We start from the raw sequence: 17,828 nt of genomic DNA, 5'->3' as shown, positions 1-17,828 counted from the left end.
GCCCTCACACCCCACGCACCCTCTCTCCAATTCCCCGTCGCTGCTTAACAGGTACTACGGGGTCCGCCTCGGCCTCAACCCCCGTTTCCACCGCCCTGGCCCTCACGTGCTCTGCTCCCACCAGGCCGGCCTCCCTCAGCGCCTACAACACGCGCCGCCTGGGCTGCTCCTGGACTTGCAGCCCTTCCCCAAGCCAGCAATCCCTCAGCCTCCGCGCCCCGGCTTGGGCATTACTAATCGACAGCCACAAAAACAGCAGAAGCTCAACCCCACTGGGAGCTCAGTCTGGTGTGCCTGGTCCCTGGTACCTTACGGTAGGCGGCTGGTCCAGCATGCCCGGCGCCGGGTACCTGGTCCTGTGCCAAACACTTTACACATAGGACCTCGAATAACCCTCACAACAACCCTCTGAGGCAAATGTCACCACTCCCCACTTTACAAAGAAGGAAGGAAACTGAGGCGCAGAGAGTTGAGGTCGCTCAGCCGAAGTCATATAGTCGCAACATGTAGCCAGGCCGCCCGCAGTGAGCACTGGATTAACAGGCAGAGGGACAGGGAGAGATGGAGTGTCCCAACTGGGCACGACCAGGCCGGGTGTCAGGAACAGAGGCAGAGCGGGAGCCCAGGATGCCTTCTTCCCCCGTGTAATGAGGAGAAAAACAGAGACCAGAGCATAAGGACCATGGGTAAGCCTGGAGCAAGGCCAGTGCACAAGTGGACAGAAATTTACTAGTCCCCGATTTCGGTTCCTACGGGAGTGACAGTTCTCCCTCCTCGGCAAGCCCCGTAAAGATCTGGTTTGATTTAATGTGAGCTGGAGGAAGGCGATACAGACCGTGGTTCTGCTGCTTCCAGAAAACTCTGGGCAGGGGAACGGCAGGGGAAGGTTTCCGTCTTTGAAAACCCTGGCGGAGAGAGTGGGAGACGCGGCCTGGGATCTGTGGCCCCAGAGCAAAGCCAAATCCACGGGCGAAGAGCACTGACAGTCACACTCCGCTGAGGGGCGTGCCCACAGGTGACAGGTACTTCCCTGCCCTGGGAACACTGGGGGTCCCCTCGGATCTAGCCTGGAGGCCATGGAGCCTGCGCCCTTCACCCTCCCTCCTGCTGGCCCACCACCAGGGCCACACCCTTCCCGCACCAGGCTCTCTGAGCCAAAGGTACCAAACAAATGAATCAACTGCTCTGTTAAGAACAGAGCCCCCCCCCCTCCCAGGGGCCTCCAGCTGGCTGCTGGCCCATTGCCAGGGGTCAGGGGGGTCAGGCCCCAACAGGGAAGCGCTCAGTGACTCAGATCAGCGCCAGAAGCTGGGATTGTCCTCATCTCTCCATCACCCCTTCCTGCTGAGTCACCTCCTTCTCCTTCCGGAACCTCTCTGTCCCGGCCACCTCTGCTGGTGACGACGGCTACGACTTCTCTGAGCAGGGCTCCTGCACGCCCCGCTCTGCCTGCCTCCTCTGTCCCCTCACACCTACCCCCACGGTCACCAGGATAACCCAGCTCGAGTTCTGATAAGGTCCTTGCCCTGCCTGAAAGCCTCCCCAACTTTCTGCAGCCTTAGGAACCCAGGTGAAAAAAACTCCCTGGCCTCCCACACCCCATCTCTGTCCCTGTCCCCGCCCAGGTTTGTCCTCTCCCTCTCTCTATTCCAACCCCACCAAGCTGGCCCCCTGATGCCCCAGGCTGCTTCTGTGCCTTGGCTCAAGCAGACCGTGCCCCTGAATGCCTACGTCTCTCGCCCCCTCCCAGCCCCCCCCATAATCATCCTGAGGGGCCACCAAACTACCCCCTCCCCAGGTGGGGGTAATGTGCCCATCCTGCATGGCCAGGCTGGGCCCGGCCCCACCTCTGAGCACCTCATTTTCAGCTAAGGTGTCCTGCTCCCCTACTAAAGTCTCAGCCACTGTGGCCTCTCCGGCCCCCAGCACAGAGCCTGGCACGTGAAAAGTGCTCAACACAGGACAGCTCCTTCCCTGCGTCCCCCACACATAGGCCACCGACAGTAGGACACCTGTGCAATCTTCTTGGAATCCCAGTCTGAGGCAGGACCAGTAACCTGACTCGAGGGCAAAATGGAATGCAAAGTGAAAATACAGAGCCCCGCATTCCAGAAGGATCAAGAATCTCAGGACGGTGACAGCACACCATTGAAATAAGCACAGGGCCCTGGGTGACTGTCTGGGTGGCCTGCCCACAGGTCCAGCCCTGGTTCTAGACGCGAAGCAGGAACCTACACAGGGTCCCTGTACTGCCCCCCACCCCGCCCCGAGCCTGAGCTGCCCTGGGGGACAGCGTTGCTAGACAAGGTGGGGACAGTTCAGCCCCTCTGTGCCAGCTTCTGTCTGTACCCAAGCCTCCCTGACCAGCAGGGGCTCGTCCTCAGACATCGTGGTCAGGGAGCCGGGCCCTTGGCAATGGCCAGCACCCCTGCCAGCCCTCAGCGGGAACTTCCGGACGTCCACCGAGCCGGCACAGAGGAAGCCAGGGCACCCCGATGCAGGCCTCACACGTGAATTCTCATTTCATTTCTGCACGGTACTAACTTTCTCTTGCCTCGATTTCTTCTATAAAATGGGCCGGGGGTAGGGTGTCTGAAGGCCTTTTTAATAAAACTCTGAGCTCCCTTTTCTCATTTAAGGAATTAATGTTTTCCAAGCCTTAGTGGAATAACAAAGAAGCTGAATTCACATTCACAGCATGTTTATCTTTTCGGAAGATGAAGGAAATGTTGATTTAATTTAAGCCTTTTTTTGTTCAAGAGAAGAGTTAACAAGAAGAGGCCACATGAGCCACCACACCTCCTTCCAGCAGACAGGCATGACTTACTGATCATGGCACTCTTTCCTGCTAGGCCCAGCTGGACAAGACCTCAGAATCCTTCCTAACGCAGACGGCGAGCCATGGCTAATGGCCAGACTTCGCGCCATGGCTAATGGCCAGACTTCGCCATCTCCGATTCAGTGCCTCACCCAGGTCCCCACAAACAACAACTGGTCTCCTAACCATTTGGATGCAGTTTCCGCCCCACGCAGGAACCGGAGACACACGGACGATGTCCATTCAGGGCTTCCGTTCAGCCTGACAGGCCTGTGAGTTCAGCCATGGCAAGATGCTGCCAGTAACTGTTACCTTTGGATTGCCTGTTCCGGGCTTTTGAGTCCTTCCCGGCAGATCCCCCACTGACCTGATAGCGAACTGCATTTCAGAGATCGGCCGGAGGTGCCAAGCTAAGCCCCTGTCCAAAGACAGACACCAGAGTGACCTGGCTGTCACGGAGGGCGATAATATCCCCCAAACCCCGGGCAGAACACAGCACGTCCTGTCGGGCCAGATGGGCGACACCACCTTATCTCCCATTTCGTATCGCCATCTGGAAGGTATTAGCACAACAGGCTTTCCTCCCAGGCTCTTGATTTTTTTCCTTCTTGAATTCCCAAGTGCACACAATCACGTAATAGGGCAAAGGCTAAGGCCAAAGACTCGATTCAGATGGAAAGTCAGATACAAGCTAGAGGGGAGAAAGCACTTTGACACTGTTGCTCTGGAGAGCTAAGCTCGGCCGGTCGGGGCCCCGGACAGCAGGCCAGCAGAGGCCTGTGCTTCCCTCCATAAGACAGTCTCAGCAATGGGAGATACACTCCTCGGAGATGCAGCTGCTGCAAAGCCTGAGTCCCAAGGTGCCCAGACAGGCTTGCAAACTGGCTGGAAGCTCCAAGGCAGGCCCCTCGAGCTATTTCTAGTCTCTCTCGAGATAAACCAGCATGTGAAACTCAGCCCATGAGAGAGAGTGTGAACAGGCCCTAAACATCCTGACCTTCACACGTTCAACAAGGGGGGCTGGCTCCACACAGTTAACCCTGAACTGGCTTATCAGTTCCTTCCCAGAACATTCTTACCCTGTTTCCCTCCAGAAAGCAAACCTATGTTCAGAGATGGGAAACTGCTTTTGAGCTTGACCCAAGCAGAACTCAGGCTAGTTAATAAACTAGAGGAAAGGCCATAAACACCACCCCAACGCCATCCGAGGGCCTTTGATCTGGGTCATGAATTCCCCCCCGGTGGCCAGTGGCTCTGTGGTTACAGAGACTGCAGAGAGGGGCATGCAGAGGACGGAGGAAACTGATCTCAGGTGGCCAAGATGTAGGGATTTATTCAGAAGGGAAAAATCTACCTACACAGATAAATTTGCTCAAGATCCGTGAAAAACCAAAACAAGGACAAGGTCACGCGTTCGTCTGAGATATGAAATTGGCAATATTTGAACCCTGCCAACATGGCAAGTGATAAGCTTCCATGTAATAGTAGCCAGCTACTTGGAAACTCAAAGGCCCTGTCCGAGCATGCAGATGCACCCCAATTTACTCGGCCAACTGGGTACCGGCCACATCAACTGGATTCGTAAACGTGTACCTTTAACATACCATTTATCTATTTATTTAAGAGAGAGACAGAGAGAGAGGGAGAATGTGAGTGCGTGAGCAGGGGAGGGGGCAGAAGGAGAGAGAGAGAATCTTAAGCAGGCTTCACGTTCAGCATGGAGCCCAACACAGGGTCTCTGATCCCACAACCCTGGGATCATGACCTGAGCCAAGATCAAGAACTGGGATGCTTAACTGACTAAGCCACCAGGCACCCCAACACATACCTTTTACATGGCATAAAGGAATTCTGTCACTTATTTATTTTATATCTATTGTTTTTGGAATTGAGAGAAGATTTTTGCGTGATCCCTATTCTAAATTAAAAACAACAACAGCAACAATAATACGTTCACTCTGTCATGCAGTTTTTACGATACGGTGCTTGCTTCAATAAAAGTTCGGTTAAACTTGGCGAGGCAGTTGAACCCGCTCCTGCATACCCACAGCTGAAAATCTTTTGGTGCAAACGGCTGCCCCCAAAATAAATGCATGGCTCGGGAGCAAGAGGAAAAACAGAAGCTGTAAATCTGCATGAATTCCCTGTCTTTCAACTTCAGAAAATTCTGAAGTTTCCGACCGTGGTAACTCCATAGCGAGGCTATGACACTGGCTGGAGCTATGCCCACTCCTGGCTCTCTCGTCTGACAGTGGGAATCAGAAACTCGAGCCACCAGCTGCTAGGGGCAGATGTCTCCAATCCTGAAGAGCTGCAGATAGCCAGACAGGTCGAGAACGGCACCGCCTTACCTCGTGGCTCTCCAGCTGTGGACCCCAGACCAGCAGCACCATCACCTGGGATCTTTTAGGAATGCAGAGTCCTGGGCTGCTCCCCAGGCCTCCTGAGTCAGAAGTTCTAGGGGCGGGGCAGCAATGTGTGCTGTAACTGGGTTATCTGGATGCACGCTAGAGTCTGGCCTCCCTGGACAGGAGTCAGGTGAGTGGCTTTCCAGCTGTGTCCAAGGGAGAGCCCTCAAGGTCTAAAGAGACCCCTCTGTTTGGATTCCTGGCTAAAGGAACTTCCAGGACGTAACCAGAGTGCCCCGTTTTACTCTGTTTAATAAGTGTGGTTTTATTTAAAAAACAAGTTCCGCTGCTTTAAAAACGGTCTTGAAAATACTAAACAGATGGGCCATGGACAGTGTAGTCATTTGCAGAATGTTCTCGAAGGTCTGGGCCCAGGGATGCCAACGGCAAAAAGGGAAGCTCAACCGGTTTAGAGCAGGTTCGGAGGCTCTTCCCTGGGGAAGAAGCAAGGTTTGATGTCCTCCGACGGCTTTAACAGAGAAGAAGGGGGGCGTGCGAATGCCTTTCACTGTATTTGAGAACTGCCTCAGAGATGGGGGTGCCTTTTTTTCCAATTCAGAAAGAAGACGTCTTGTAAGGGAAAGATGTGGCACCAAAGAACCAATAGGTAATCGAGAGAGAGGCAGAAAGGTGGCTTAAAGCAAACCCTCCAGTTCCATGCCAAAAAAAAAAATATTTTTTTTAATTTTAATTTAAATTTAATTTTGAAACTTAAAGTACCAACCTACTCCTAGGGGGAGCAAACCTCTAGAGTGCACCGTCTCAGCCTTCTCTGCCCTGTTTTCTTCCCCTCTGCCTCCCCTGTCCCTACCCTACGCGGGACACGACCCGCGAGGGGATCCGAGGGTGGGGCTGTGGTTTGAATGTGTGTGTCCTCCCTCAGTTCACATGTTGGAACCCTAACTCCCAATGTGCTGGAAATAGGAGATGGCGCCTTGGGGATATGAGTATGTCCTGAGAGCCCCCACAAACGGGATCAGTGCCCTTATAAGAGACCCCACAGGGGGTACCTGAGCGGCTCAGTTGGTTGAGCATCCGGCTCTTGATTTCAGCTCAAGCCATAATCTCCCAGGTCATAAGCTCAGGCCCCAAGACTGGCTTCTCACTGACGGAGCAGGGCCTGCTTGAGATTCTCTCTCTCTCTCTCTCTCTCTCTCTCTCTGTCTCCCCCCCGCCACTCCACTCCTCTTGTGCTCTCTCGCTCGCTCTCTCTCAAATTAATTAATTTGAAGTCTGCAGCAAGAAGTCTGCAGCAGGGAAGGGGATCCTCACCTGACCACCCTGACAGACGTCCAGTCTCCAGAACTACGAACAATACATTTCTGCTGTTTATGAGGCCCTCGGTCTGTGGTCCTTTGTCACTGCAGCCCCAGCAGGCAAGACAGGTGGGGTGGGGCGGCAGGGCCATTTCTGAGGTTAAAAAGCAACCAGTGCCCACCTAGAATGCCCTTCGTGGTTATTCTCTGGGATCGGCAAGGTCAGGTACAGCTGATTCCTGTTACCCACAGTAGTTACATTCTATCAAGTTGTTCCGGGAGCTAAACTGTGAACCACCGTTCCCAGCAGGTAAGCTGGGTTAGGTTCCTCTAAGCCCCTGGTCACAACATTTTTGTCAACCCATCACTACGTAACCTTGTTTTCTGTGCATTTCTGTGTGAAAACATCTTATTTAATAGATATCATGGATTCATTAACATTGAATTTATAGCCAACGGCGTTATAACTCACACCTGAATGAAGCTCATCTAACATGAATGAAGCTTATCTAACATGGATATTTTCTACGGAAGGCACACCACAGCCTTCTTGCACTTAAATACGCTTCACAGCACTTCAGCACTACCTTGGGGGCCATTAAAAAAATTTTTTTTAATCTTTTTTATTTTTGAGAGAGAGACAGACATAGCGTGAGCAGGGGAGGCGCAGAGAGAGAGGGAGACGGGGAATCTGAAGCAGGCTCCAGGCTCTGAGCCGTCAGCACAGAGCCCGACGTGGGGCTCAAACTCATAGACCGTGAGATCATGACCTGAGCCGAAGTCAGACGCTTAACCGACTGAGCCACCCAGGCGCCCCCTTGGGGGACATTTTAAGCAGCAAGATCATGAACGAAAAAGCACAAGATTACAAAAGCCATGGCCCTAAATATGCCATGCAGACACCTGTTTCCAGTAAGAGAGCTACAATAAGAAGACAGGGCGTCTTCCTCCACCCCCGCTGGGAACAAGGGCCCCAGGCAGCTCAGATTTTTGCTGCTCTGCACATGTTCACAAATGACCACAAGCCATGAGCGTTGATCTCGGGGTTACAAATAAATCTTAGGAAGGGGCAAATTCACAAATATGGAATCAGTGAATAATGAGTATTCTGTGGAAGCAGCTGGTGACCAAAGCCAGACCCACCCTTGCTCCTATCAGCACTGCCTCTTTTCTACTGATTTCCAGTAAAACCAAGAAAATGAGACCCCAGACAAATGTTCAATAACGCTGGCCAGGCACCAAAGTTGCTCATTGAACTCTACCTGCACCGTTCTCCTGGGAAATAAAGCCAGAAAGCTGGCCAAGTTCTCAGCACAGATAAAATCTGTACTTGACCACTGGTTCCTTCCTGCATCCTGTGATCACTCTTGGTCACGGTCAGAGGTGACACAGCCCTACAGTGCGTCATCTTCCTTGGACTTGAAAGGGGCCAGTGATGTAGGCGGAACCCCGTGCACTGTGGGAGGCGGAAACTGGCTCTCCCCGCAGCCGAACACAGGCTGGCAGGCCAGCAGGACCTGCTTGGAATCCCAGTTCCACCACTCTCCAGCTACGTGTCCTTGAACACGTTAACGGAACCGAGCCTCAGTCTGCTCATACGTAAAATGGCGAAGGGGTTCCTAAGAGAACCCCTCACCTCCTAGGGGTATTTGGAGGATTTACAGAGACACCCAATGTGACACACTCAAGTGCGGTGCCTGGGGCACAGAAGGGGCCTTCAGAGCAAGCTTTAAGAGCAGTTATCACTGCCTACTGTGCGGTCTGGGACAAATCATTTAAAATACAGTCTGGTGGGGGGGGCGTCTGGGTGGCTCAGTCTTAAGCATCTGACTTCAGCTCAGGTCATGATCTCGCAGTCTGTGAGGTCGAGCCCCACATTGGGCTCTGTGCTGACAGCTCAGAGCCTGGGGCCTGCTTCCGATTCTGTCCCTGTCTCTCTCTGCCCCTCCTCTGCTTGCACTCTGCCTCTCTCCTCTGCCTAAATAAACATTAAAAAATATTAAAAAACAAATAAAAATGAAAAAAAATAAAATACACTCTCAGGGCTGGGAGGGAACTTCAGAAACACGGACAAGACCCAAAGCCACGTGAGTTCTTCTGGGAGCCACAGAACCACACAGCCAAGTCGCCCTGCATCCAGCGCTCAGAGAGCTTCCGCTTGCCCCTCTGGGTCCCTCCTGTAAAATGGCCAGGGGGGTGGGTGGGGGAGGGTTGGATGGATGGGTGTGCCCCACCAGCTTCCCAGCTCGGGGTCCATGGGAGCGCCTGTTCAGCACGCTATCCCTGCTGCCATGTGGGGTCACACACTGGGGCTGCTTTACTGATATAAACATAAATTAAAACATCTGTGTATATAACACCTTAAACTTATGCAACGTCATGTGAATTAAATCTCAAAAATGGAAGCATGTGTGTCTGTGTGTGTGTGTGTGTGTGTGTGTGTATTAAATAAACCTATATGTATATATGTGGGGGGGTGGGGAGGAGCATGTGTATAGAGAGAGATAGGTGTGTGTGTGTGTGTGTGTGTGTGTGTGTGTGTGTGTGTGTGTACTGGCATCTGAACCAAGTCCTGAGGCTGATGCTGGGCAAGCCTCTTGGAAATCAAGTGCCAGTGGGGTTATGCACAGTGCACCTGGACATCTGCAATTGCTGTGGGGTTGCCGAGGCACGTGGTGCAGGTGAGGGAAGAACCCCCGCCCCCCCCCACCCCGGCAAAACCCGTCGGCCAAGCAAAGGCACAAGGACCCGGTCCCTCTCCCCATGGTGCTGCTGGCTCCCCTCTGCTCTGACCACAGCTCTCTGCTAACCCAGCTCGTGTCCTGGGAGGTCAGAGGCAGTCAACTGAGTCATTCCTTGGAGAGGTATAAATAGTACGTCCTCTCTCCCAGAGGACTTCTATTTTAAATAGGGGCCCCTGAAGATCACAAGGGAACAGATCTCTAAATCGCTCATTGGGGCGGGGTCTTCTTCGTGTCCCCTTAGGTCCCTAAGGCCCCAAGAAGAGTCCCCAGCCCTGTGCAGCAGAGGCGTGCAAACCTACGTAGGGGTGGCGTTCAGGGGAGGGGAGTGGAGGGAGGCAGCCTCAGAGACTGGGCCCCGGGGTCCCACCACCAGACGCAGGCCCAGCCCCCACGGTACCTCTGGGCTGTCAGGTCCCCGGAGACCTGGCTGATGGTTTCACCCTGGTGGGGAGAGGCGGCTAACAGTGGGTTTTCAAGGTCCTCGAGGGCAACTGGCTGGATGACATCATCCGCTATAGGTGACCTAGGGAGAGGAGAGGAAAAAAACCCAGGCTCAGAAATGTTCCTTGAAGTTTTCAATGTGTTTGAGCAGCAGTTAATCTGGACCCCCAGCAGGCTTTCCGGAAGGATCTGCTGCTACTCCAAGTGTGGCCCACAGGTGGCGCTGGCCCAGGAGGAGAAAACACAGAAACTGAGTCTTTAGAAGCCTGCAGGGCGACTTGACAGAGTAATTTTGTCTGTGGATCTAATAATAAAGGTCAGGACACTGCTAAACATCCTACAATGCCCAGGACAGCCCCACCACAAAGAATTATCTGGCCCAGAGTGTCAATAGTGCTCAGGAAGGAGAAATCCTGGCCGGGTATCATTTCCATTTCCTAGTAATTCATTTAATCGTTTTTTTGGTTTTGTTTTGTTTTGTTTTGTTGTTTAAGTTTTGAACTATATGCCTTAGAAACTTTTAAAAACCGCACTGGCCCTTCATCCACTGAGAAAGTGGATACCAGACAGCCTCCAAGGGCAGCGGGCTTTGAAAGTGCAGAGGGACACAGGTCACCGTCATAGTCTGGTCAACACAACAGCTCACTCTGCTGGGAACCCCCTTCCATAATCGGGTACATCTTACTAGTTCATCACGGAGGTCCATGAGTGTTTCTTTCTGATGAACTTGGCTCTGGGCAGCGAGGAGCAGGGCCCTCACTTTTGTTCCGTGAGCAGGCACGGATTGCAGCCTGACTCTTGCGTCGTAAACGAGGAAGAGGCGGGCCCCGTCCTCGTGGAGTTTACAGTCTTAGGCAAGAGTCAGACATTTCTTAAAATGCTTGTTTAGTACCGATCGCAGTCACCACCAAGAAGGAAAGATACAGAAGGCTGTGTGAGATAAAGCCAGGAGGTCCCAGCCGGGAGACAGGGAACATTTCCTTGTTTAGGGGGTAGGGTGAGGCCACCCGGTCAGCTCGGCCATAATGAATGTTCACTAACGTGTACTGTGTGCCAGGAACTGCCAGTCTAAGTCCTCATAGATATCACCACATATGATCTTCACGACAACCCTGTGAGGTGGGTACCATCATTAACCTCATGGTAATGGGGTTTTTACAGATATGGGAACTAAGGCGCAGAGAGGCTGAATAACTTGTCCCTGGTTGCACAGCTGGTAAGGGGCAGAAGCAGGATATAAACCCAAGCCTGACTCGAGGGGCAATGTTTTTAACCACCACTCTAGGCCGTGTCCCAAAGGTTGAAGAGTCAGAGAAAGACAGAGGGTCTGCAGCCACATATCTGAAAACGCCGAACCAGGAAGGAGTCGGCCATTCTAGAGCAATGAACAACAAGGTCAGTGTGGCGGGAGTGTGGATGACAGAGACTGGGAAGGGGAGGGGTGGATGGGAGCCAGGTCCCAAGGCCAGGTCAAGGGACTGGAACTAGACCCTAAGCCAAGGAATCAGCCCCCAACTTCTATCCAATGCTCTGCCACAAAGTGCTGCCTTTGGCATTGAAATGAATGAGAGGCAGGGGGGCCCAGGGTGAATTTCCTGAAACTATGTTTTAAATGTGATGAGACCAGCACATGCCCATGACCACACCTTACTATTTATTCCCATGGACCTTGTGACATTCCCTTCTTCCTCCACGGTTCCCACCCACCGTTCCAAATCCCCCAGAACTCGATCTCGGAGCCCTGCGACCAGGCCCAAGGAGTCAGAGAGAAATGGGTACAAAGGGAAAAGGAAGGAGCCAGCTTGGAGGCGGGACGATGGCAGGGATTCTGGATCACAATTCAGAGAATCCTAAAATACAGTCATTAGCGACTTTCCAAAGTCATAAAAAAAAAAAATAAAAATAATAAAAATTAAAAAAAACCTGAATGGAAAAACATCACCCAGGAGCTCTGGCAATACACACGGAAAGCCAGAAAAGACTTTGTTCCCTTCAACACAGCCACTGTACTTCCAAGAATTTATTTTATGATGATACGATGATTAAGGGTTTGAACAAAGATGCTGATCACATCTGTGACCATAATAGCAACCCCCCCCCCAAAAAACAAAACAAAAAAACAGGAAACAACCAAAACGTCCCACAGTAGGAGACAGTTAATCATATTAAGGCAAAGCTGTAGAAACAGACTTATTGGCAGCTGTTTAAAAAAATAAGGTAGATCTCCACATCCCTGGAGGTAATTACATCCATCATTAACTAAAGAAATGTTTTTAAAACCGTCAGTAGCATGGGGGCGCCTGGGAGGCTCAGTTGGTTGAGCATCTGAGTCTTGATTTTGGCTCAGGTCATGATCTCATGCTTCGTGGGACTGAGCCCTGCATCGGGGCTCAGTCCTGACAGCACAGAGCCAGCTTAAGATTCTCTCTCTCCCTCTCTCTTTCTGCCTCTCAAAATAAATAAGTAAGTAAGTAAGTAAGTAAATAAATAAATAAATATGTCAGTAGCACGATCCAGATCTCATGTGCACATGTATATCAGTGTTTATATATCCGTGTGTATACATGTAGATATGTACACGTATGTACAAACACACACGCAGGAAACGTGCAGCAGAGTGAACAAGCACCAAGCAAGATGTGTGCCAAGGTGTTAATAGTAATTCTCTTTCAGTAGTACAATTATGAGTGGGTTTTTTTTTTTTTACGGTTTTAAGTCATCTCTATGCCCAATGTGAGGCTTGAACTCACAACCCTGAGATCAAGAATCCCCTGCTCCATGGACTGTGCCAGCCAGGTGCCCCATGAGTATTTTTTCCCGTTGAACTTGTCTCTGTTTTCTCGTTCTGTGCTGACTATGCACGGCTTTTACAAGCAAAATAAACAAGAAAACATATTTAAGGACAGTTTCAAGTGGCAGGGAGCAACTTCGGCTTGTACGTAACTCAGCGAAAGTTTGAAGGGATGGGACAATCAGAGTCAAGTCCCCACTTTTGTGCTGACATTTTCCACGGGCTTGTCGGCCTCGTCCCAAGGCACAAACGCAGCCACGCCTCGCTCGCCAGGCACCACTGGGGAAAATGAAGGTTCCAGTGGAGGATCTGGTGAGCAAGAGATATCTGTCTGCATATTCTGTGGGATGGCATTGTTACTTTAACTCTTTGGGAGGAATTATGTTTCAAAGCCTATCGGACACTTCTCCGATTTTTCTGAACAGAGAATCTTGAACATAATGAAATGTTTTCTCAGTGACACACAATCAGCATCTTGAGTCACTATGATGTCAGTGAGGAAGTATGCTGGGGCACTAAAAGCACAATCGTACAGGAAGTCAAGAGGGCTGGATTCTAGACCGGCCCCACCTTGGGGTCTCAGCCAGGTGACTGCTCCATCTGTAAAAGCAAAGGCCCTGGGCTGCACCGTCACCAAGGACTCTCCCAACTCAGCCCCGCCCCTCACTCGCAGGCCGTCGGCCAGCACCTCTGCTAACCCACCTGACTCTCCTCTACTTTACGCCTTCAGTTCTCTGCTTCTCACGTGCAGACTAAGACACATAGCTCGGGGTGTTAGAATAGTGTGTAGATCAAGAGTTAATAGGCACTGATACAGGTTTATAAACCTCCCGTACAACATAATTATAATAATTTTAAAATAAAAGTGTATGTGTGTATACACATACATACATTAGCTTGAACCACAAGAAATTACTAAAAAAAAACCCAAAAAACATTTGTCAAATTCACATTGTACCAGCAGCTCCGAGGCCTTTGTGTCCTTCCTAGTGACCCAGTTCTGTTCCGGATGGCTGAGAATGGGGGAGAGCTGGCTTCTGGGGAAGTGGAGGGATTCTCATGAAGCAGCTTTTCTTGGGCCAACTGCAAGAGGCTATAAATGGCTTCTAAGTTCTCCCCGTGGTGGTGCTCGGACTAGAGTGACCGAAACATTTTTCGGAGGGAAAAAAAAAAAAATCTGTCAGAGATTTTAACCACCAGCTGCTGTCCCCAGCTGCCAGGACCAGCCCACTATAAATTTAGTCAGGCCAGCAAAGGGTTGATTTCCCGCTGGAATGTCAGGGAGGGGCCCTGGCTTCAACAAGTGCTCCTCTGAAGGGCCATGAGTCACCCGCCCTTTAGACACTGAGGCAGAGAGGACTCTGCTTCAGAAAGGAAGACAGTCACATTCTGGTCTAAAAAGTCTGCACCTCAGCTCTACGCACACGCGAGGGACCTGTGCCCTGAGAAGGGCCCCGGGCTGAATCCAATGGGGATCACTAGATAATGACAATAATTAATACTAATAGCGGGAGTGGAAGGAAACTTTGGGAGATGATGGACACGTTTACGTCTTGATGGTGATGAAGCTTTCCCAGGTGTGTTCTCATCCCCAAACTCAGCGAGTCGCGGACATTCAAATGCACAGCTTTTTATGTGCCAATCGTGCCTCAGCAGAGCAGTGTCAAAAGGAAATGGGGATCGCGCACTCCGGAGTTGACAGGCCGATCAAGAGCACGGGGAGTTCAAAGTCTAAAATAAACAGAACCGGGAAGGGTGGTAACAGAACAAACTGTGGTTGAAAACCAGGGTTCTCTCAGGTGGGGCGATCTGGAACGGGGCAAGCAAAGTGCTTAGCAGACAGACGAGTGCAAAAGGGTTTCTGTATTAAAAAGAGAATCTTCTCCCTCTTCTCGCTCTCTCTCTCTCTCTCTCAGATGGTTTGGAAGGAAAGCCACTAAGCTTCCCTTCCCTTCCCTCGGACAGGGCAAGGAAGGTCACAGGAGAAGGGACAGGGAGAGCAGCAGAAAAAGAACCACATCAAGGGTAATGGGAGCCAGGTTCTCACAGAGCATTTGCGTATACAAAAGGTGATTAGGCTCTAAAGCACTCTCGAGCAGTGTTGCAATCAGAGGCATGAGATAAACACAGAACTGGGTGTAGCAGTGTGTGTGTGTGTGTGTGTGTGTGTGTGTGTGTGTGTGTGTGTGCGCGCGTGCACTCACATACACATACCTCTACTTCCCAGCTCCCTCTGCCCAGAGAGGTCAAAAGGACGTCAAGAATCACCTCCAAGGGGCTGCTGCTGGCCAGATCTGGGAGCATTCGGGCATAAAAAAATACAAATACTAATGGGTTCTAACCCATCCAGTAAAGTAATAATCCATGAGTTCACACAGACACAAAGACACAAACAAATGCACAAAAAGGGGAGAAGGAAAAGTTCCTCTCTCCAGTACAAGGGCAACTTGTCAAAAGCGTAGGAGGAATGATGGAAGCAAAGTCACCATTGCAGAACCATCTGGGCGGTGGTCAATTCGGGCAGCCATCAAAGGTCGCTAAGGCAGGCGGGTGGTTTAAAGAAGGAAAGGATATCGTGTGCTCTTGGATCCACTTACTGGTGGAGAAACCTGGTGGGCACCAACCTGGCCAGGCATCAACCAGGATCACCATCCCTGGCGGAGGGACGGTCATCACGCTGTGCTCTGGGACATGACCCCCCCTGGGAAGAGCACAGCATCACTTCCGTGGGATGACTGACCAGAACGGCCAGCCAGAGTCTGGTCATGAGAAAACTATGGATAGACACAGGTTGGATTTTTCCAGAATGAAAGACCTGTACTCTTCAAGGTCATGAAAGGCAAGGGGAGACTGAGGAATTCTCCCAGACTGAAGAGAGTCCGCAAGCTTACGTCGAGTAGGACACATGCTTTTGGACTGAATTCGGGATCAGATGGAAAAGGGGACGAGCTGGTGAGTCTGAATGGGTCCTGACGCCTGGGTGATACGGTCACACAGCACATCTATTTCCCAGTTGGATGGCTGCATTGGCATGATGCTGGAGCGTCCTTGTTCCGGGGGAGGCGAACACTGGAGTGTCTATTTTGGTTTGTATTTTGGAGGGTGGCAGAGTCGTGTCTGCACCTGGCTCTCGAATGATCCAGAAAAAGAGACAGGCTAATACAGGGGAGTGACCAAGCACATGTGGTGAAGCATCAACAACGGAGGCATCCGGGCAAAGGGAATACGGGAGTTTTCTACTCTTCTTGTGGCTTTTCCGTAAGTTGAAAATTATTTCAGTAACGACAACTACTTGGGCAAAGGCACGCGGGCAAACGGCCACACCCCAGTGTCCCGGGACTCAGTTTGGGTCCTAGAGGACACACCGTGGCAAGTGATGGGGCCGCCCAGAAGGGGAGTCATGGACGCTCATCTGGGCAGCCGGGGCCCAGGCCAGCTTGGAGAAGGCCTCAAAAGTCGGGCCAAGAATCTGCTGGCTGGGGGGCGATGAGGAGCATCCGAGATTTACGAGCAGGGGAGCAGCAGAATATTCAGCCCAACCGACTGAGCCACCCAGGTGCTCCGCAGCAGAATATTCGGGAGGTGGCACTATGTACCAGGGTGGGGAATACGTCGAAGGGAGAAATGCAAGCAAGGCCGCAGATGAGTTCAGGTGCCGGGTCAACGTTGGATGGAACCCTGGCACCTGCAGAGGAGCTGGGGACCGCCGTGCCACAGGCTTCGTGACGTCTGCCCAGCACCAGGCGTGTGCGGGTGCCACAGGGAGAAATCAAAAGTGATTTGGATTCTGAATATCTAATTGGCTGGAAACCACATTAGTAACTTCACACCTTGTACTTAATACCTTAGACCTACTGTACTATTATCTACTTAAGACTTATCTTTCAGTGAAGTCAGCTGTTCAGTTTAAAAGAATATTCTGGGGCACCTGGGTGGCTCAGTCAGTTAAGCGTCTGACTCTTGATTTCCGCTCAGGTCGTGATCTCGCGGTTCCTGAGATCAAGCCCCGCGTCAGGCTTTGAACCGACAGCGTGGAACCTGCTTCAGAGTCTCTCTCCCTGCCCCTCCCCAGCTCTCTCTCTCAATCTCTCCAAATAAATAAATAAGCATTGAAAGAAAGCCTTGAAAGAAAACAAATGTGGTTCTGATGCGCTACCTTTCCTTTTTTCTAATACAGAGAGAGTAACAGATAGGTCATAACAGGACCAGGCAGCACCCAAGCTGGGGGCAAGGCCCCCTCGACGCCGTGCGCTGCGCTCCGGAAAACGTCGGCGCAGCTCTCACCAACACAGCTGAAACGGAGCCCCCTGTGGCTCACATCTGCTCACTCCTGTTTCAGAAAGAGGAGCAAAGCCGGTCGTCAATCAGCAAAATGGAATCTTCTGAAATCTCACATCTTCACGAGCTGTTGGCCCGTTGCGCGCCGGGCATGACCCAGCTGGCGAAGGCCAGGCGCCACAGCCACGGCACATAACATAAGGAGCACACACGCGACGCGCATCCTCTGCGGATCTCCCCGTTGGCATTTGGAGCCGAAACCTTCGTCCTCTGGCCTGAGGGGCAGGATACACCTGTGCTCTGCTTCGGCTTTAGCCTGAGAAATTGTGCTCACAGGTATCCAGCTCTGTGGTCCTGGCACCTGCTCAGGACAAGCAATGCTTTGCTTTTTTTTTTCAGCCCCTATGGAGAACGACTTGTCCTTTTTCTGATCTGGGAAACGATGAGGTGAGAAGGATATGACCTGGCAATCCTGAAGGCCAGGTACAGGAGTGGGGCTGAATAGATAATAGGATTCCTAAAACCAGAGTCCCACCGTGCCCGGGAGCAGAGGAGGAAGCCGACCCTGACAGAGGAGGGGCCTGCCCAAGGTCTCAAGGGCACTGTTCCTACTGCCGACGACAGTATTTTAGCATGTACTAAATGTTGTAACAAATTTAAGTAATTACAATCAAAGGCTTGATAATGACAGCAGTCATAAGAGAGCATTGTTAAGTGCTTTTATCTGCCACAGAGGGAAGAACTATGCACACGCTCGCTCATCCAGCCCTTAGAAGGGGTGAGGAGTGGTCAGAATTTGAGCCCAAGTCCCAAAGCACAGGATCCGGGCAACCCCACACAGTGGGGGGCCTGGCTCGAGCTAGGAACAGGCAGAATCTCCCACACGACTCCAAGCAAAGCAACTTGCCTGTGAGATCCTAGAGCCCACGTCAGGGAGAAGAGAGACTTTCTACTCCCCGATACGAAAGTCCAGCAATCTAAAGATTTAGCCTTCGCTTAAAAAAAAAATACTAAACATCTTCAAAAACAACTTGAGAAAATACACAGCTACTTATATTTGTATGGTACCTGAGACTTTCCCCAAAGGCTGTG

At 51.5% G+C, this 17,828-nt stretch overlaps 1 protein-coding gene across 3 annotated transcripts in view; it reads right to left on the bottom strand.

Annotated features, from left to right (window-relative positions):
* Positions 1-17,828, bottom strand: part of TACC2 (transforming acidic coiled-coil containing protein 2) — a 182,650-nt gene that overhangs the window by 100,857 nt on the left and 63,965 nt on the right. For all 3 annotated transcript variants that reach the window (XM_042960095.1, XM_042960094.1, XM_042960093.1), the window contains one exon: positions 9,624-9,749. In XM_042960095.1, coding sequence (XP_042816029.1) covers positions 9,624-9,749 — 126 coding nt within the window. The remainder of the gene's footprint in view (positions 1-9,623; positions 9,750-17,828) is intronic.

Source organism: Panthera tigris, chromosome D2 (genome assembly GCF_018350195.1).
Source record: "Panthera tigris isolate Pti1 chromosome D2, P.tigris_Pti1_mat1.1, whole genome shotgun sequence".
NCBI classification, from domain to species: Eukaryota; Metazoa; Chordata; class Mammalia; order Carnivora; family Felidae; genus Panthera; species Panthera tigris.
The sequence above is the reverse complement of the archived record's forward strand: the minus strand, read 5'-3'. Positions and strand labels throughout refer to the sequence as shown.